This window comes from Tachypleus tridentatus, chromosome 13 (assembly GCF_004210375.1).
Source record: "Tachypleus tridentatus isolate NWPU-2018 chromosome 13, ASM421037v1, whole genome shotgun sequence".
Classification (NCBI taxonomy): domain Eukaryota; kingdom Metazoa; phylum Arthropoda; class Merostomata; order Xiphosura; family Limulidae; genus Tachypleus; species Tachypleus tridentatus.
This window is the reverse complement of record NC_134837.1, coordinates 135,549,818-135,572,003: the sequence shown is the minus strand read 5'-3', so window position 1 is coordinate 135,572,003 and position 22,186 is coordinate 135,549,818. Positions and strand designations below refer to the sequence as shown.

General features: G+C 30.1%; 1 protein-coding gene across 6 annotated transcripts in view; it reads right to left on the bottom strand.

The window, feature by feature from the left end:
• Positions 1 to 21,722, bottom strand: part of LOC143239036 (uncharacterized) — a 29,013-nt gene extending 7,291 nt beyond the window's left edge. For 2 of the 6 annotated variants that reach the window (XR_013020932.1, XR_013020934.1), the window contains exons 1-4: positions 21,492 to 21,722; positions 16,012 to 16,530; positions 5,618 to 8,824; positions 1,402 to 1,612 (exon numbers count right to left, since the gene is read on the bottom strand). Coding sequence is in view for 1 of the 6 variants with exons in the window: in XM_076479807.1 (XP_076335922.1) it covers positions 16,070 to 16,530; positions 21,492 to 21,576 (546 nt within the window). In the remaining 5 variants the exon portion in view is untranslated. Of the gene's footprint in view, positions 1 to 1,401; positions 1,613 to 5,617; positions 8,825 to 9,636; positions 11,757 to 12,652; positions 16,531 to 21,491 lie in introns of those variants that run through there. The other 4 variants (XR_013020933.1, XR_013020935.1, XR_013020936.1 and 1 more) reach the window with 4 other exon arrangements.
• Between the last annotated feature and the right edge of the window lie 464 nt (positions 21,723 to 22,186).

Sequence of the window (22,186 nt, the reverse complement as noted above, 5' to 3'; positions counted from 1 at the left end):
TTATTTTGACTTCTTTAATGTTATATTTTTCTTTAATATAGTTTATTCAGATCCAAACATTTAGTTTTTCTTAAAAACTGATATTATCAATCTTTAAGAGACATTATCATAAATATGTTTATTGGAAACAAATTACTAAGAAACAGAATACAGCTCACTTATAATGAGAAGCAACTTACACTATACAATGTTTTAATATAAATTACTGAATAAATCTTACACAATCTCAGGCCACTTGCTGTCTTTTAAGTACATTTACATTTTTCAATCCAAAGCACACATTAATTGCACAAAACCTTCAGAATAACATTACTGGATTTACAATGAAGGTTTTCAGATATGAACAAGGTGTTCACATTCAAATTTGTAAAATAATCTTCAAACATACAGACTCATTTTGCCCCTACAAAACTGAAGAATTTACTAATAAAACCACATTCTTGAATTAATTATACACATAAAAACAGATTTTAATAACTTATATAGCTTCATGATTGGAATAATAAAAATATACTTGCCAAATAATTTATTTTTACATAGAGTTATGTTACACAAATGCAACAATAATCCTGAATAAATTCACCTTCAAGTTACTGACACAAAACTTCATGTATGCTAACCCTAAGTTAACATAGTGAAATATATGAAGGTTATTTTTGTTTCATGGTCTATTGATCTTCAATTTAACAAACTGTGATTTTTAAAAGCATGTTTGCATTTGGTGAACTTTAAGACTCTTCATACAAGGAAGTCTGATGGAGGGTTTAAGCTTAATAATCTCGACATATATTAACAGGATGCCAGAAGGAGTCAGAAGTTTTCCCTAACCTAAAATAAGTGGTATATCTGAGAGTGACACTAAGATTTGCTATTCCAGGTAAAGGTGTAACAAACTCTGAAGATAAGTTAAAGATTTGCTACACCTGTCAAATACATAGTAGAGTGCAAAAAGTTAGAGGCTTGCTATGTCTGATAAAAAACATAACAGAATACCAGAAATTTACAAAATGGTTTGCTATAAATAAATACATAATGGAATATCTGAATGGGCATTAAAGAGATGATAAGGTGAGCCAAAAGTTTGCAAAGATGAATAAATCTATAACAAAATACCTGAAAATGAACTAAAGTTTCCAGTATCTAACAAAATAATAATAGGATAGCTGAAGATAAAATAAATGTTCTCTTTAACTCCACAAGATGATAATAGAATTCTGGAACATCACAGAAAAAGGTTTGTTAATTATGCCTGACAAAAATATAATGAAATACATCAGTTTAAGTTAAATGTTTACAAAACTTGACACATGCCTAAATCAAAGCCTAATGTACATTACAACAGTGACACGGTTTTACTTCTTGGTAGACAAAACTTGTCCTGTGAATCTACAATATTCTTACTTTAACACTGGATGGCAACTGTATCTTAAATGATAGGCTAGGTTTCTCTTGTACTGGAACTTTGCAAAACATTGTGGACAGTGGATTTTCTCCATATGACGCTCTGTGTGTAATCTCAGGTTTGCTTTTCCCTTGAATGTTTTTTTACAAATTGAACAAAGAAACGGATTTGTTTCTGGAACAGTGACAGAATACATTCTTCTTACATCATCTAAAAACAAAAAGAAAGAAAAATATATATTACTTATGGCTTATAGCTGAAACAAAAACAGTGACTAAGATTCTAAAAGTATGTTTTAGTATTTTCTCACACATTATTAATTCAAGCTTTATTACTAAAATGTTTAGCTATTGCAACAAACTAGTTGTTTATGTAATCTCTATAGCATAATGACTACATCTACAGCTATTAAGAACAGTTCACCAACAATGGAATCATATTATTGTTTTATACTCAGTGGAAAAAAAAAAAAAATTTCTCACAAAAAACTGAAATCTTATTTCTTTGAAAGCAACATAATCCAGGTGAAAATTCAACTTTGCCATAAAATATAAAAGCGTAATTTGTTTGGTACTTTCTGATTCTTCAGCATTAAGATGTTTCCAGAAGGTGAAATTCCTAGATTTAATAACGAAGTAAAATACAAGTTTTTTGGAAGAATATAAACCATGTGTCCCTCTAAGAATTAACCCACTTAAATGTATTCACAGATATAAGAATAAAATTCTAAGGTGTTTTATAGTTCAAGTATATTAAAAATATGATACTGCAACAAGTGAAACAGTGAAAGCCAAGTACATTAGGAAAACAAAGATTTGTAAAAGAAATCAGTTTTTTACATACCAATCTGTTTAGGTCAATGAAATTATGATGGCTTAAAGAAAAATGGAAATGAAGAATTCCTAACTAGTTTAGATTAAATTATGTAAAACAGTTTTACATGTGACAGTGCTCAGATTAATGGGGCTACTCCAGTCTGGAATATAGAAAACTGACTGGTTTAAAATTAACTCTGGGTGTCTTACTTTAGTGTGGTTTTTCTGCAATTTGATAAACTAAATAGTTGACATAAATATAAACTGGAACACTACACAAAATTAAATAGTGTATTATAGTGGAATCAGGTTTCAACATCTATTTCTGCAAAATCTCTTCTTACGTTACTTGAAAAAGATAATTTTCACTTTAGCTAAAACATTAATACTTGATTGCCTACCATTTCATCCGAATACAAATGTTTTTACTCATGTTCCTCTTATACACAATCAAACAGTTTATATCATGGAAAATAACTGTTACATGTATTAAAATTACAATCAATTCACTCAACCATACCATTTATCTTGACCAAAGCTTTAGATACTACTCAATTATTGTTAAATAACTAGTTCTCTTGGTCGGTTAACTCAAAGTACTGTACTTAAAGGAGTCATCAAACTCAAATATTTTGAAATAACTACCTATCTTGGTCAGTTGCCTGAAAGTACAGTACTGTAAGGACTCAAGCATTCTGATAACTTTAAGTATTGTGGAATATATATGTACTTTTGGTTGGTTAGCTGAAAGTACTGTACTATCAAATAAATTAAATTAGCATTTCTGATTTTTTATTATTTTTGGTTATTGCAACTGTCCAAGTCTCATGTTATATTAAATTATTAATGGAAGGTAATAAATTAATTCACCCAAGAATTTACAATTAGCAAATTCCACTAATTAACCAGCTTCAGAAGATTTTGTAAATGGTTGGTTAGTTTGCTGTTTTATGGCACAAAGCAACTAGACTAATTGCACCGTATTGTAAATGAATCAAACATGTTGACTCAATAATTCTGGAATAGCTACCACTATTATTCAGTTGGATAAAGGTATTATACATAAAATTCAATCTGACATCTTAAGCATTGTGGAAAAATTAGTTTCTTAACCAACTACCTAAATATATTTTTTAACTGTAAGATAATGTTATAAAACATTTTGAGTCATCATCCAGTTTAGAAAGGGACAATTACTTTGACATTACTTTTAATGAAGATAGTCTGCTTTCACAGAAATTTGCAAAGAAGTCAATAATGGATAATAAAAAGGAAAATAAATTCTGCTTGGAACCAGATTTTTATTATAAGTTTTCAAAAAGACCCACTCAGTGAGATTATTACCACAAAACATCAGTATCACAGTATGTTACATAACCAGGATTGAAAGGACAATGTACATTAACTTGCCAAACCTCCAACTATAATTACAAAACACAGCACAATTGTTATAAATATCATAACAATAACAACTTTGTTTCTTTATTTCTACTAGCATAACATTTAAGTAGTTACTACTGCTTTAAATGCAAGGAGCTAATTAACTTGTTTTTATTATTTCTATGTTGATATCGGAGATTCCTTATGTTCAATATCAAACAATCACAAAAAAAATCATTTTGAACTACTCCACATTAATTAGTCCTCCTATCACATTTTGGGTATGTTTGGCTTGTTTGAAATTGCATTAGAATATGACTTACATAACAGATGTACCTGAATAATTTTAAAGCTAAAGGATTCCTCTTGTGGTCCAAAAAGACTTTTAGGTTAGAAACGATTTTCATGCTGACCTTTTTCAAAGACTTGCGGTTAGTATTGATTAAGGATGTTTTTTTGTTCATTATTTGTAAAGTAAATGTACAAGTAAACTATTACTCAATATATATATCAAATTTATATAAAAGGAATTCTAAACCTTTGAAGAATCAAAGTTGAAAGATATGATTACATTTTATAGTACTTAATAGACCATCTCTTTATGTGTGAACACAAACCCTTACTGATATTGTATAACTTATATAAGTTGCTCTTTATGACTGTTTCATAAGAAGTGATTAAATGGAAAATATGTGGTTTGTAAAGTCACAGGTGGAGAGGGAGAGATGGATTTGTAAAAATAGCAATGGTTACTTATGATATTAACTGATCCAACTGCAACCTATTTAAGAAACAAATATTTGCACACAATTAGATGTTAAAGTAACAAAACCTCACTAGATATATATATATCACAATATTTTCCAACTGAACATAATCAGTTTAAAATCATATTTACTGACAGATTTTAAAGTGGTACTTTATTTTTTCTCAATATATATATATATAGTAATACCATTTATTCACAAAAGATACAGCTTTAATATTTTATTTCACCAAAGTAGGTAAATGTCCAAAACTCAGTCACTTAGCTGAATAGACTCCAGAATAGTGGTGAAACATCATGACTTTTAACTGATGTTTAATTATTTTTCTTACATGTAAGATAATATAAACAAGTATTTAGGCACTGAAAATCAATATATACATTTCTATTTCCTGTAGATGTCTGTATATTCCATGCACTACTTTCACACTCTTTGCATGCAATAAAGAAAAAAAACAATCTTTTAAAAAAAAGAAGTAACCTTTAAGACTTTCTGTGATAATTTTTTTTTCAAAATATCATAAGGTGTTATCCTGATGTTAATTTTTGCAACACTTCCAAAACACTAGTAGGGAGAATTTGCAGCAATTTACATTTTATGCAGTGGGGTGAATACTGATGTCCCTTCTGTAGCTCTATGTATGTGGTAATATTTCATTTTGAAAAATCTGCGACAAATGGTTATACAGCTATGACAAGTGATTCAGAAAAAATGTGATTTTCTTTCACAACAAACCAGTAAAAGAATCAGTACTTGCTCTTCAAAACACAATGTTCATTAATTCATAAAACATTTTTATTTTATTTAGCTTTTGTTGTTTAATTACAATGTTCCAGTTTAATGTTCTTATTTTTCTTTGCTAATATTTTTCATTCTAAAAAAACTTTTAGAATAACACACAACTTTTAGACATTGATCATTTTCATTTTATCACTTTTCCACAAATTATACACACTGAAGCCACATTACTCTGAAGACTTTGTTTTTACATTCTGCAACTGTATCAAGTATATATAAACATTTTTAACACCTTTGTGGAAACATAATTATCACTACACCATTTGGTGGAATAGGTGGAAATTTTCCTGCAAGACCTTACGAAAAGATGAAAAGTTCAACTTCTTATTTATAAAACATACAATTTACACAAACACAACTACAAAACATTCAAGTGGGCAGTAAATTATGTAAAGTTCTTTCATATTTATAGATTACCAGTATAAGTGACAGGACTTTAACAATTAAAAACATACGTCAGTGCTTGGGCAAATCCCTATGAATTCTTTTATGGTGGAAAAGAGCAGTTTCATAGCTGTATGTCTTCCAACAAATATCACACTGATAAAGCTGTCTGTTCACTCTGTGAATATCCATGTGTCTCTTGAGAGTCTGTTTACTGTAGAACTGCTTTTTACACACCACACACTGGGGCCTCTCACGAACTGAAAGCCTAATTCCAAAAAGTGGATCAGCAAATCTCATCTTCTTACCTACAAGTCCAAGTTAAAATATATTACAGAAATTGGCAATATTCTTAATCAACCATTGAAAAAAATGTGATCAAATTAAACAGTATCAAATATTTACATTGATCAATAAGAACCATATGTCATAGAAATAATTTCACATGAAAACACATCTGTGCACAGCTGGTTCCAAAACCAGAATTCTATATGAAAACAGTAATTAATGTAAAAAAAACTTTTATGTAAAAAATTCCTTATGGGTTCTCTTGTGTCGAAAAAGGCCTGTTTCATAGCTATAAGACTTCAAGCATATTTCACAGCGATAAATTTGACGATTGGACCTATGTACATCCATATGCCTCTTCAACGTCTGGTTGTTAAAAAAATGCTTTTTGCACACAAAACACTGGGGTCTTTCTCGGAATGGAATAAGAGCATTCATGTATAGCTGACCGTCTGAGATTCTTCTATGACCTGTAATTTCAAAAAAGAAGGTAGTTTAGAAGCTGTGTTAAATTACCTTACTCCAGTTACAGTACTACAAGGTTAATCAATTATAAACAACACACTGAAACATAATGGATATCAATCACAAACTTTCAATTTTTGGATTCAGGTCTTAGGTATATTTCTGGTAATGTTAAACAGTTTAAGCCTATAGATACACAAACATATGCTTTATCTATGACAACACAAAATTTTATCTTGTTAAAAATAATTTTTGTACACCATAATGTATTATTTATGATGCAAGAAACAGAAAGTAAGATTGAAAGTTTAACAAGGCACAAGTTCAAATTAGTTCATATTTAAATGTTAAGCTTTCTATGTTATTATTTGAAAAGTGATTTCTCTTTTAAAAAACCTTAGGAAATATGTTGAACAGTTTCATTTGCTCAAGCCTTCTGTTTTGTTTGAGGACTAAATTTCAGATTCTATAATATGGTCTTTATCAGGTTTGAGTAGTTAAAAAAAAAAAAAAATTTGTATACATGGACAGTAGTGTGATTCTGATAAAAATCTGAAAGCTAAGTTAAGGAACCACTTTCAGGCTTAATCAGAGTTCACCACTGTTGGAGTTCCTTCTCAGGGCTGCACTACAAGTTTCCTGACTCAGCTAATAGTTCAGGAAGACAGGATAAAATCAACATTCTCCTAGCCAATTATAAATCACTGTTATCATCATCCTAAGACCTAGAACTCGACATTATTACTTTTTCAATATAGGAGAACATTCAACATACTGAATTTCATTCAAGAATTTCCAGCAGAAAGCTTCATAAGGTAAAATGTTACATCAGATATATAAGGTACTGCCAATTGCATTGTTTGAAGTTATTTTCTTCACAGGAAAATATTAAATATATTCAAACCACACTCAATTCAATTTGCTAAAATCTGTTGAAGAACAAATGTATAAGTGAAGTAACTCAAAATCATTTTGAACATCTTCCCATGTTGTACAAATGGACCAACTTCAATTATTCTTTCTTCTATGCTCCTATGGAAGAAGTAATATCAGTATTATCATATATGTAAAACTTTTTTCAAGGTTTATTACTTAAACATAAGCTATGATTATTTGTAAAATATTTCATACTATCTCTCCACATCTATCACTAATTTTGAACTGAAGAATTTGAGAAGGGGTGACTAATTAAATATACCCAATGTCAACTTTTGCACAAGCAATCCCAACTTAGTGGAGATAGACTAGACAAAAGGCAGCTATTCAAGATCATCCATCACTAACTCATGGGCTACTCTTTTATCATAGTAGTGAGATCAACTGTAACATTATAACATCCCCATGACTAAAACAGCACACATGTTCAATGAAGTGTGAAGAAACCCACAGATTGTAAGTCAAATACTGTAACCACCAGGCCATACGTGTGACTGAATAGTGTGATATGACTGTCATTCTTACAAAATGACTATAGCCTCAAAGTGCTAAGTTTTTGGTTCAATGTTCTGTTTCACAGTTTGTAACCATAAGGCTATGCCTAGTCCCATTTCCAGTTTCTGTCATTGTAATTTTTTTTTTTTTGGGGGGGGGCATCTTGTATAGTTTCTTTGGTTTCTGACACTTTTACTACTTACTTCACATTCCTTCTTCTACAAATATGGGTGAATTATTTACACATTTTTCTCCCAAGTTTATATTTTGATTGTTAACAAGATATAAAGGTATTTCTTGTATGGGGGTTTACTGATTTCAGTAACTTTAACTACATTGTACATCTACAAGTCTATTTAGGCTCACCGAATTTGTTTCTGATAACATAAAAACAAACACCTTTTTGCCCACTCATTTATCCCTTAATTTCTTTATGTTATGTTATTGTTTTTTTAACATAACTTCAAGGCCATAAGGTATAACAAGACATTTTGTTATCTCAAAAATATTTTTATTCAACTTGGAATTTGTTTAGATGTAGGTAAATTTAAAGCAAACCATCAAATTGTTCTTTTTATGAACTCAAGTTAATAAAGCCAATTACAATCTCTTCATTTATTTACACTATCATAAAATACAGTTTACTTCATAACAGCTAGTATCTTCCAATAATATGTACAACATACTGTTGAGACATTAAACACAAACAGACAGAAATTTTCATTACAAAATACCCATAAATACCAAAACAAAGGTAACAACAACAACAACAAAAAGTAGTCACTGAAAGCATAAGTACTAAAAAAAACCAGCAACATGAACACAGAAACTGTTCATTTTGTTACATCAAATATTTCATTTATCTACATCACACATAATGTAATGACGGTATCGTTTATGGCGATCAAGACTTTTTTTCCATACAAATTTCTTTTCACAGATGTCACAGGTGAACACTTCTCTCACATCCTTGTGTATCTCCATATGTTCCTTGATGTTATGTGAAAACCTTGCAGTCTTCGAACAGTATGCACACCTGTACAGTTTTTCTGAAGAACTTGAGGCTTCCAGAACATCAGGTTGCAAGAAATTTTCTGAATGATGATAAAGACTTATTAACATTTAAACACATAAAAAAAAAACATGAGACATTATAAATATCTTAACCATCTTCAAAGAAAAGTATTCATAAACCACCCTTCATGACATGCTTTTAATTAATTTGTTTTATCTATTTTAGTAGACATTTTTTAAAGTAATGTGTTTAAGTCTTTTCCCTTTTCAGGTTATGTTAAACAGACTCAAGTATCTTAGACATTTTGTGAATAATATCAGTCTTCCTACCAGGAAAATATATTTTTGGATTCAAACTTTAGCAAGGGTTATAGTTATTGACATGACTCAGCTGTCACAGATATTATCTGTTTAACCCAATTCTCATCAGCATCTGTAATTTTTTATCAAAGACCAAAATGTTGAAATATAAATAAAATTAATTTCTGAAGGTAAAGGTTTTTTTCATCCACAAAATTCTGTTCTACATGTTTTTAACTTTGGCTTTCAGTCTCATGGTTAACACAGTGCAGATGTGTTCATTAGATCAGAAGTTCTGAAAGGTAAACTTTAAGAATTTGTGTACGTGGTATTCAAGAGATAACTTCAGAAGGATCCATAAAGTGTAGACTGTTAAATGTTAGGCAAAAAATAAATTGAGTACAAACAGGAAAGGAAAGAAACAAACGCAAGTAAACAAAAAATTATTTATTTAGAGTAAAAAATGATGCATTAACCATTACATTTACTGGAAAGTCCCTAATTCTGTTTCAACTTTAGTGGACTGATGTAGTTAACAGAAGTCTTTTCATATATGTCCCCATGGGACAAAGATAAAAGAATTCTGATTTACCATCAAAATTCACGTAACTGTGCCCAATTACAGTACTGCATAAATAACCAACTGTTCCAAATCCAGTTTCTAGGAGAGAAATAAAGAAACTCTAACTCATTCCAAATTGTACAAGTATCTGAGTCACCTCTTCAGGTTAGCTTGCTTCTCCCAATGAGTTCAAACAAAGAGACTGTAACACAAGTTTTGAGTCACTTACATAAGCCAGTTCAATGTCCGTTTATCAACAATTTCATACCACATGCAAAACACCTGCACAAAAATGTAGACACTTTTTCTATACAGACATGAATAAAATAAATATATATTCTAAATTAATCAAGGAAGGGTAAACTTAGTGACTATTTCAGTCACTACATATGATACCAGGGCTACCATTTTATTCATGATTAACAAGCCACTTGATTCAATGTCATTACATACCACTCAGGTCAGTTATAAAATGTTAAAGATATCTAATGGTATATTGGTACCTCACTTTTAATTTATCACAGTAAACATAAATGTTAATAAGAATTATTATGAATCTGAAAGAACAAAATTTAAAACAATTGTTCACAAATATCACTAGTCATTTTACAATATGCAAGAAATGTTATTTCTAAGACAGCACATTTTAAATAAAGTTTATGACTTTAAAGTCACAAGAACAAGCTTACTTAAGTGATTAAATAATTAAGAACTTTTTCAGCACCATCTTCCTTTTTCAATGGGCCCTAACAAACACTTAAAAGATCATTTCAAAACATATTCCATAATACCTTTCACAGCTTTGTACTCATGGCTTTAAAACAAAACTGTTAAATTTTAAAAGCACAGGTGTTTTTATCAGAAATGTTTAAAAACCTTATGATTATTAATTAATAAAGCACTGTCCATAAATTTACTCATTTCTCAATGCTCGGGAAGTACCACTAACATACTTTAACTTGGTGATTAATGAAGACAGAACCAGATTAAGGCAGGAGTTATTGGGGCTACAGCCCCAGGCTCAAAAAGACTCCTATGAAGTTTAGATTTTTACCTAAGTCATAGGGTTAGGTCTGTCTACCCTTAATCCACCCACAAGTAAAAACTGTTGCTGAACAAAACATACAGAAACAGTTTACTTAGTATGCAGTTGCCACTAACAGGAAGTACAGAGTAAAAAGTTATTTTGTGGTGAAATAAAGTTTTTCATGATTACAGAGATTTTGTTTTTGATATAATTATCATTTAAAAAAACTTTATGATACAATTAAATGATAGGTCTGAATGTTTTGCTCTTTGAAGTTTATATTTATTTTTGCTGAACACAAGGTACTGGTAGTACACACAAGCACACATCAAAGTTCTTCCATTTCTCACAAACATTTTTTGGGTATAATAATTTTTGGGAAACAACTTGCATAAATTTCTGTAACTAACATATCTAAAACACTGTCCCAGAGGTAATCTGGTATTTAAGGTAATTAGATAATAAATTGTACAGGAATATTAAAAAAATATCATATTGCTCTATAGATCTAAACTCAAAAGAGATTTTCAACTTTTTCAAAAATGTTTATCAGCTATGTATATTCTACAATAATTATTATTAAAAGTTAAATGTTAGCCATATCCAGAGATTTGTTACAATGATACAATTTTCCTATTAAACAGGTCAAAATATATTTATAATGTTAAATCAGTAAATGAACAATTAAAAAATTATATTGGATTCACTTGCCACAGTGTATACACAAACAAGCATATATATAAATATTGGCCACAGATTTATCAATTTCAAATAATATAAATGAAAAACCATTAGAAAAATTTACACTTAGACTACTTTGTTTTCTTATACTCTATGAATTGTTTGTTTTTAAATTTTGTGCAAAGCTATACTATGGCTATCTGCACTAGCCCACCCTAATTTAGCAGTGTGAGACTAGAGGGAGGCACCTAGTATTTAACACTCACCACCAACTCTTGGTGGTAATATTCATTACCAATGAATATTGGGATTAACCGTCACTTTATAATGTCCCCATGGCTGAAAGGGCGAGTATGTTTGGTGTGACGGGTATTTGAACCTGCAACCCTCAAATTACGAGGCAAGCACCTTAACCACCTGGCCATACTGGGTCATGTATATTCTATGAAAATCATAAAACAAGTATTTTACTACTAAGAACTTTATAAAAACACAAAATTTTTAGGAGAGGTTTCAAAACTAACGTAAAGAATGAAACATTTAAAAATAAGTTTTGTTTTTTTTTACAAAAATGTTCTATTAGAATTTACTGATTTACCAAGGATTATTTAGACCCACATGATACAGTATTTTCAGAAAAAGAATTCTGATTCAAAAAAGGTAAGTAATGTCTATTTGTGGATAAACTAGGCACACCTTAACACTGTCTATTAACAGATTAATTCAATCCACCTTCCAGTTTAATTATAACTTTATTGTATCAAGCTGATGGCTACAAAGTTACCAAACCATTATTTTCAACATATTTCTAATTACAAAGGTCATATACTTCGATACAGACAATCAAATCATAAAATAGTAATTAATACTTTTCACAAAATTCACAACCACCTATATATTAAAAGCAAATGAGCAGAGCTACAACCACTAATTACTGGCATTAGTCTCTATATATTAAACAAGTATAACTTTATATTAAAAACTAAACATTTGTCACTATCTAATTACAGGGAAAATTTATGGATAGGCATTATTAGAAATATTTATATTACCTAATGCATCAATCAGGATTGTCCTATAGTACTGTTCTTAACTTATATCAATTTAAATAATTAAAATGTTCAACTGACAATAGAAGTACTACATGTAATATATTTAGTTCAATGTCCAGCTAAAAAACAAGACAGAAACATCGTGCTTGTTTCTTGGCTATCTTATGAGTGGATTGGCAGTGTCTACTTGGATTTCTGTCAAAAAATGATGTCTTGACAAACAGAAGAGAAATAAAAACATGGGTGATATTGTCTTCAGTGTTACACAAAGAAAAAATTCAAATAATTAAATATTTATATAATTTATTTGTCAAAACAAGAATACATAAACAATGCCTATCTTGCTGATAATGACAAGTAACCATTTAAATGCTTATGAAAAAAAGATATGCAAAAATTTGGAAATTTCTACTTATCTAGATTGTCACAGTAAATAGAAATTGACACTTCTAATAGCCATGAGCCAAGATACTTAGAATGCAATATTTCATAATTTTAAAATACAAGATTACATAGAAAAGCAGGTATTTTTTTAGTTTACCTAAAGATAGTTCATACAACATTTCCTTCACGATTCCATACATGTTATTCATTTTCTCAAGATTTTTAAGATTAAAACCCTGCAAAGTCAACTCAGTTTCAACCATATCTACAGCTCAAAGCCACTGCTGCATAAGCAATCACTGTACAAACAAGCAACACTTATAATGCTGTATCTAACAGCTCATTCTTCTCTTGAGCAATGCACATTCATATAAGAAATTTCAAACACCAATATGAAGGAGAGTTGAAGTTTTTAAAGCTGAATTGCACATCATCAATCAACAAGTTCATACGACAAATTATATGAAGTATATTCTATACACAAGAACTTTTTTCCAGAACCAATTAATGAAGGTTAGCTCTTTTTAATTAACTACATATATAAACAATCATCTCATTTTTTGTAATTTTTAAATAACTTCAAATTTGGAGAGCACACTTAACCATATTCATATTTTTTTTAGATTTTCTATATTTTAACAAATAACAACCAACTAATTTCTACAGATGACAGACTAACTTATATATGGTTACAGTAACAAAATGTACTTGACTATTGTTAACATGACAAAGACCTCAATATAACTCAGTGTTAATTATTTTGCTTCACTTTTTAAGACCAGATACAAGTAACTTTAACAGGATATTGGTTGATATGATGCATACAAAATAGTTAAATAACAGAAGGCACACAAAATATTAACATAATAATAACTAACAAAATGTTAAGGAACATCTTATATTGCTGTTTATATACATGTTCTGAGCCCCTATTATATCCAGTACAGAATAAATTACTGCTCTATGACTACAAACTGATAACTGATGTCTATATAACAACTAATAAACAGGAATATCTAGCAGGTATATATCACATAACAGACTATAGAGTAGCAATAAAATGACTATCAAGTTAGTATTCAGTCTATCTTACCTTAAAACTAATGAACAATTATTGTTTGTTAACAACTAAAAAACTTCAAAATATGTATGCACTTAGAAGGAAATCTCATATGATTTGTATCAGACAAAAATGCCCAATTCTGAGCAAAATAGTAATTTTGTGCCATTTTTCATAAGTCATTACCATTAAGTAATAAACACAAAGTTCAAAACCACAAGTTACATATGAAGAAAAACAAAACCAGCAGATAAATTTCTAAAATGTACATATACAAACTTCAGAAGCAGTAAACATACACTACTTGCATTTTATAGGAATAAAAAAACTTTCCCAAATAGTGAGCTCAGTGAACAAAGAACTTAACTAATCCTTTCAACTATGACACCACACCTAACCTTAAAACACAAGTCAGAATGTAGGTAATAATAACAATTTAATGTTTGATAAATAACAGTTAGTTGCTCTGAACAAGCCATTTATCTAGAGAAATAAAAAACAGAAAATTATTAATACCATCATAAAGCCTAAAATAAAACAGTGATTCTAACAAAAAGTACAATGAATGCCTACAATGAAAAACATATTTGTGACCAAACATGTGAAAAGCAAGTATCATACAGAGGAGGAGACTGGTTAAATAAATTGGAAAGTGGATGTCAGATGTTCTTTGGGGTTTGTTCAAAGGAAGTTTAACAGACTATCAAAAACAAAATGCATTCTAACCCCAAAAGTAAAAACATGGATACAGACAATGTCTCATCAGGTTTTGGTGTGTGTGTGTGTGTGTATATATATGTAAGGCAATGTCTTGCACAAAGATATTTTATATAGCCTACCTTTTTATTTATTTTTATTACTTTTTTGAAGGCATCTTCAAAACTTGTTTGTTTGCAATTTTACATTTGTTTGTTTCAAAGTGAGAACTTAATTATGTGAGGAAAAATGCTTCAAAAAAAGTTTTGTTTCTAAGTGAGAATCTTATTAGGTAGGTAATTTAGTAGTTATAGTTTGTGTTTTTCAAGATGAAAAATTACTCATTGTTGCATAAAACTGCCATCTCATTAGAAAGAAACAGTTCTATTTCAATAAAACAATTGTCAAACACATTTTTAGATTGAATAAAAGAGTAAAAATTTTCAAAAAATGATTGGTAAATTCAAAAGACAGACTTGTGCAAAATAAATTGTCTGAATACACACACACACACACACATATGGAAAGACAATTCAGTACATATAAAGAAAGTTATAGAGCAATTGCCCACTATAGAAACATCATTCAAAAAACTCTTCTTGAATATTTATAAAAATTAGAGAAATTTTAATGGTTGACTTCATTTGATTACTGCATTCAAGTCTCATGGTTATAATTTTTCACAAAGCAATGCAAAAGTTTTGCAAAACTATTTATAAAAGTTAGTTTTTTATTTTCTGAAATATTTTATTTCAGTGAAACATTGAATATATAGATTTTACATATCCAAAACAATCAGCTTGATTTTAATTTTTAAGCTCACTCTGATAAGAAGTTAGAATCCTAAAAAGGTAAAACTTGAGAAACCATTAGTTTTTATCTGTACAAAAACATTTAAAATCACACAAAATCTCAAACATTTTCTTATAACCTGACACACTACACTTACTAAAACATGCCATTGCTATTATACAAATTACTCTTTAGATATCACATTTTAAAATAACCCCAAGGCACATACTGATGCTTATCTGATTACAAATCTAAATCTTAAAGGTATACTATTATAGCCTCACACTTACTCATGGATTTAGTTTGTCTACAGTGCTCCAGTTTTTAGTTTTATGGACAGAGTAAATACAAAATATATAAAAAGACAACGATAATTCTAATAAAAGTTTTTCACTTAAACCATAGAACCTCAGTTCAAAAAAATCATGACTCTTTAAGAGATAGCTCATTACCTGCCAAAAGAAGGCTTACAACTTCTGTATACTTGCTATTAATGTACTGTTTGCTCAAATACATTATATTAATGTTATAAAAGACACTTTTAGCTTTCATTTTTTACTGAAGACCAGAAGAATTAAGGTAAAACAATATTGTAAATTTATAGCAACTAACTCAGACCAGTACTCGATCAAAGAAACAAGCTAAAAATATCTGTCTCATATGAATAAACAATTTTGTATATCAATGTATTTATAAAATAAATGGAAACATACTTTTAACACCTATCAACTTGACAATATCTTGTAATTAATTTGTTTATTCTGAACTTGTTCAGATTTGTTTTTCTTTTGCCTTTCCAAAACCATGTTTTCTCAGAAGCAGTCTTAATGTTGACTGTGAAATGTAATTAACCTGAGGAAAATTGACCTGATCCCACAGCACATAAGATTGGATCTGCTTCATTGTAGCATTGGAATTCTGTTGTTTAAATTTTACTATCAGTTGTTCTTGTTCTGGGGTCAGCATTTTAAATCTCCCTCCTGAAGATATCTTTGGCTTTTGTTTCAAATCTCCATGCCTAAAGTAATAAAATACTACTGACTTGACCTCTTCTACAGTCCAGTTCAGGTCAGCAGCAACCTTTTCAGGATCCATTCCTTTGACAATAAGAGATCGATTAACCTTTGAATATATTTCAGGAGAAGATACATCATAATGTGGCAGTGTTAAATGTTTTCTTCGTGCTTCCAATCTGTACTGCTGAAGCCAGTATGCTATTTTCCTGAAGCCACCTAAAAAAGAAATAAACCCCTTCAAGGTTTGGAACTTTGTTTTCACAGAAATTTCACACACACACACTTTTGAAATTCTCAAGAAAATAATGAATAATTTGCATTAAGCTATGTATATGCTAAGCATCATTACAGAGCTTCAAACAGATGTTTCAAACATCCATGTATATTCACAGATCATGCAATTTTTGCACAAAGAAACCATAATATTTGTTTGATTTGATTTCATTAGGCAATGGTATAGCTTCATATATAATACAGTTATGAAACACAGTTGAGTAATTTTTAATTTTTTACTTTGAAAATAACAATAACAAAAAAGATATTTTCTATAATATTTATTTACAAAGACCCACTAATTGAATTGTATTAAAAAAACAATAATAAAAATAATTGAACCACAATCACAACTTACAATGTTTTAATTGTTTGTCACAAAAATCAACATTAAAAATCATTCTATACGAATAATATTTTAGGTTTTTTTATGAGCATGGTCAATGTTTGTGATTGTTTCACCTGTTATGTTGTAAAGTTTAATTTTTAGTAATAAAATTGACAAATATGCTAATTGTAGTTCCAAAGAAGCACTCATACTTGGTAGTTCAAGTTCCAAGCATTATCTTTCATCAGTCCTTCAGTAATTATGATTTCCAGTCATCATCATCCTCCTTTACAATAACTGTGGTGTTTGAGCATTAATCCATAACCATCCTTAGAATAAGCACAACTTTCATTATCATCATCCTTACAGTAACCATGGTTTCAATCATACTTTTCCTTTCCATAACAACCCTGGTTTCCAATTTCATCATCTTCCTGATAATAACCATGGTTTCTAAACATTAGTTTATAACCATAACAGCAACCATTGTCTTCAACCATCCTCCTTACAGTAACCATGGAGTCTAAGCATTATTTTAACATCTTCCTTACAATGACCATTGTTTCCTAGCATTATTTATTGCCCTTCTTAAAGTATCCATGATTCCAAAACACTAATTTATATCCTCTTTATAATACCATGATTACAAAGCATTATTCTACCCTCCTCCACACAAAAAATGCAGCTTACAAGCACTGTAGTTCACCTTTGTGTATGTACCACAGTTTCCAAACACTTTATCACTGTTCTTATAATAACTGTTTTTCATGCATTGAATTACCATCTTTGCTAAAACAAATAGTTTCCATGGGGTTATAATGTCACTCCTACATTTTAGATGTACATTGAAAAAAACATTGTTCTCTACAAAAAGCTTAATACAACCACAATTCAACATTCCTTTTCCTGTCCTGAAAATGGGAAACATGTTAATAATCTTCACAAATTTGTTAAGTTACCATAAAAGAAAAACACAAACTTATTCAAATAAACTTACACTGAAAGCCTTATATAAGGATGTGCTTCAAACTTCACAATTCTGGGTTTAAGATATTTAAAACCATCATGTTTATGATATAATAATTAGCAAAATATCATTTAATTGACTTTGGAAAATTAATTGTAATGTACAAAAAGACTAATTGCTCATTTAAATAATTTATTAAATTATCACTAGAAGACTCCATCAAATATGTGTACTAATAATTAAACAAAATTAAATAAACAGTGCCCTCCACCTTTCAATCTGTGGTTACACAAAGAACTCAGTTTTAATAACACATTATAGCAGCATTTAAAAAAGTAATATACACTGCTGGCCAAAATCTTAAGATCAATGAAAATAAAGAAAAAATATGCATTTTGCATTTTTAGACTCAACCACTTATTTGAGTACTGCTTTGAAAAATGAAAATAAGAAAAGGGAAAATAAACCTTTTAGCATTTAACAGGGAAAATGTAAACACTATGAAATTAGCCTAAATACTAGCTGGTCAAAAGTTTAAGACCATACCAAAAAGAAGTCCTAAACAGGGTAGAAAATGCACAACAAGAGGTCTCAGTAGGCCATCATTGCGAATAACTTCAAACATTCACCTTGGCATGCTTGATATAAGTGTTTGCAGAAGGCTGGATGGAATGTTATTCCAAGTGGTGAAGATGGCTTCACAAAGATCATGCACTCTTTGGAATTGATGTCCATTTCTATAGACTTCCCTTGCCATCCACCCCCAAACATTTTCAACGGGGTTCAGTTCGGGCGAACACGCTGGATGGTCCAAAAGAATCACGTTATTCGCCATGAAAAAGTCCTTTGTCATGCGGGCATTGTGGATTGCAGCGTTGTCTTGTTGAAAGATCCAGTCATTTCCACACAAGCGAGGACCTTCAGTCAATAAGGATGCTCTCTCCAACATGCCAATGTAGTCAGCTGCTGTTCGACGCCCCTCTATGACCTGAAGCTCCATTGTTCCATGGAAGGAGAAAACACCCCAGAACATGATGGAACCTCATCCACTGTGTCGTGTAGAAAATGTCTCCGGTGGGATATCCTTATCGTACCAGTAACGTTGAAAGCCATCTGGACCATCCAGGGTAAAGTTTTTCTCATGAGAGAACAAAACCTTCGTCCACTTTTCTACGTCCCATTTTTGGTGCTTCTCAGCAAAATTTAACCGAGCTATTTTGTGGTGTGGCCTTTGAAAACATTTATGGTTTTTAAAGCCTTTCTCTCGTAGATGCCATCTTATTGTTCTTCAGCTGCATTCTGTGTCTGTAAGGGCCTTAAGCTGGTTCAATGATCGGCAGATGTCTTGCCGGACAACCAGTTGAATCCTCCTGCTCAACCGCAGTGACATTTTCTTGGGCCAACCACTTGAAATTCTCGTTCCGTATCACTCACTGTCTTCTAAGAAATTTGCAACAGCAGTTTTACTACGCCCAATCTCACCAGTGATGGCACATTGAAAGAGACCTTGCTTTTGCAGCTCAACAATTCTGCCACGTTCAAACTATCAACTTTTTAGCCTTTGCCGTGTTTTTACCCAATATAACACAGATGTTAGTGGAAGATGTTGACAATGCTAATGCTTGAACACAAATCACTAAATTTCGTTGTGTTTACAGATCAACGCTTTGTTTCAGTGTGGTCTTAAACTTTTGACCAGCTAGTGTTTAGGCTAATTTCTTAGTGTTGATGTTTTCTCTATTAAATGCATAAATGCTAAAATAATTTATTTTTATTTTCATCTTTCGAAGCTCTACTCAAATGAGTGGTTGAGTATAAGAACGCAAGATACATATTTTTTCTTTATGTTCATTGGCCTTAAACTTTTTGGTCAGCAGTGTAAGAAAGTATATATATATACATTTCTACCTTAATCTCCAGTTTTTACCATTTTTCTTTTCATACATACATACATATTTACATAATTCTTTCCATCTTTATCATATTCTCTATATTTTGTAACCATGGACTAGACACACGTCTTTGACATTTCAATTACTTAATAATATACTCCTCTTCTATCAGGACAAGTCAGATTTCAAACATATACTTTATCTGCTAACATAACATGTACCTCTTTTTCATGACACTTTTTAACTTTTACTCCTCTATTGTTACTTTTAACGCCAAGTTAAAAAAAAGGAAAGAGGGCCTTTTTTTCAGTAACTGCTTTGAAAAACAAAGTTGGAAACTATTTTTTCCCCCAGATTCTTGCTTATTTTCAAAGGGTCTATGTTGGTTGGTTTGGTGTTTTATGGTGCAAAGCAACTAGACTATCTGCACCTGGTCTATGTCAAACAGAAGTCTTCTTTGTTTCATTTTGTTCACCAAAATGACACAAAATTTATAACAAAGAAAATGGAAAAAAATTGAATCAACTGTGTTAATCTTATTTTCTACTGTCTTTCCTGTGTGATCAAAAAATAATTCAAAAAGAGTAAAATTGGGGGAAGGCAGCTGCAAAAAAAAGAAAAAAAGAAGAGAGAATGAGTGGGAACACTAAATACGTTTATTTGGCCTACTATAGTTTGTTTTTGAGTACTTTTAGATGTTTTATTTTTAATGTTAAGTAATATATTCAAAAAGTAAAAGTAGAAACTATGAAAACAAAATCTTGTAAAATGCTTTCAGCATCAATAAAAAGAAAATTAGCATTTCATATAATTCTAATTATAATCCCAAATATTACTATACAATTTTTTTTGTTTTAATCTTTAAGGTACGTATAGACCATTGTGCACTGTTAAGTATACATGCACTGCAGATAATCCTTATAAATAAAATGTCTCACAATCTCATTCTCTATCCAGATATTAAAAATGTTTAAAATTGTGAGAACATGGATGTGTACTACTCAATCATGTTCATCTCTTAAAGCCCAACAAATTGCTCGTATGAAAAATATAGGTATTCAGATATGATGTAAGCAGTCAAACTCTAGCCTAATTCTTCAATTTCTTTCATTTTTGCAGCATATTACCCCTACATTTTTTCTTATACTCTATTCCTCACCACTGGCTAGCAGTAGCATTGAACAATATAATATCTAAAGTTGGCCCAGTCATTAAACAATGAGGTACAGATATGTATACAAGATTTCATAGTTAAAATCTCAAGATTTAATAAGCTGTTAAAATGTGTTTGTTATAAGGTTAAGCCTAACCATATCTTCCAACAATTTTTTTTTATTACCTATGTAACTTATTGTAGCTATATGCTTTAATGCCTTCTTAACGTTTAGTATTATTAATATATTTTGATGATCAAAATGTGCAGAGGTTTACTTCCTTTAGTTTATTAAGCAAAGCACATTAAAAATGAAAATAATGAATCGTTAAAAGTAAAACTTACGTATATGCTTTTAAAATTTAAGATACAAAATAGTATTTGAAACATTTCAACATTAACTAATTATTCCTCAATCAGCAACTTGAAACTTTGATGGGCGTAGACTAGAATTGATAATTAAAAATCTTTCAAGTGCAAATTAAGTGCCTTAAAACTACTAAAAAAAAAAAAAAAAAAAGTATAAATTTCAGTGAGTACACTGTAAGATTTGCCATTACTTACAGTTACAGTTACATTGTCTTCTAAATTCTATTGGTATTAACATTTTTATAATAATAATAACATTTGATAACTTCTCATTAAGCATTAATTATTCTCAAACTGAAAATCTTAATAAATAAACTGTGAACAAATAAAACAATACAATTTAAACTAATTTCAAAGCACTAAAATGCACAAATTTCTACCATGAGATACACTTATACAGATACACTTGAATGTCATTAAACGTTCTCGATATACTGCGTGGAGCTCCCTCTTAACATTCTAGTTTTTCATGCTCGAAGTAATGTCCGAATCCGATTAAAGACTGATTGTATTAAAAATAACTCGTACGTTTTCTCGAGAATATTTTTGTCCAGTACCATTACGTTGTTATACACAAAAACCTACTATTATTATGAATAACTATATAACAATTTGTTAACTGTTTTCTCACTATAACATTTTAAAAAGAACAAACATGAAAATGTGTGTTTCAATACCCGTTAGTAGACGGGCAACGTTTAATCTTAATTAAACCAATATAAGCAATCATATATTTCAAAGTAATACCTTGAACACAAACTTTATCTCACAATTTTAAAATTGTAACAAAGCTTATTCATAAACAACATTTGTAGTTTGCTCTCTATCTACAAATAAATAAAGATTTTGCGGTTATCCCACCCTTGAACACATTACGTTTCATTGACCAA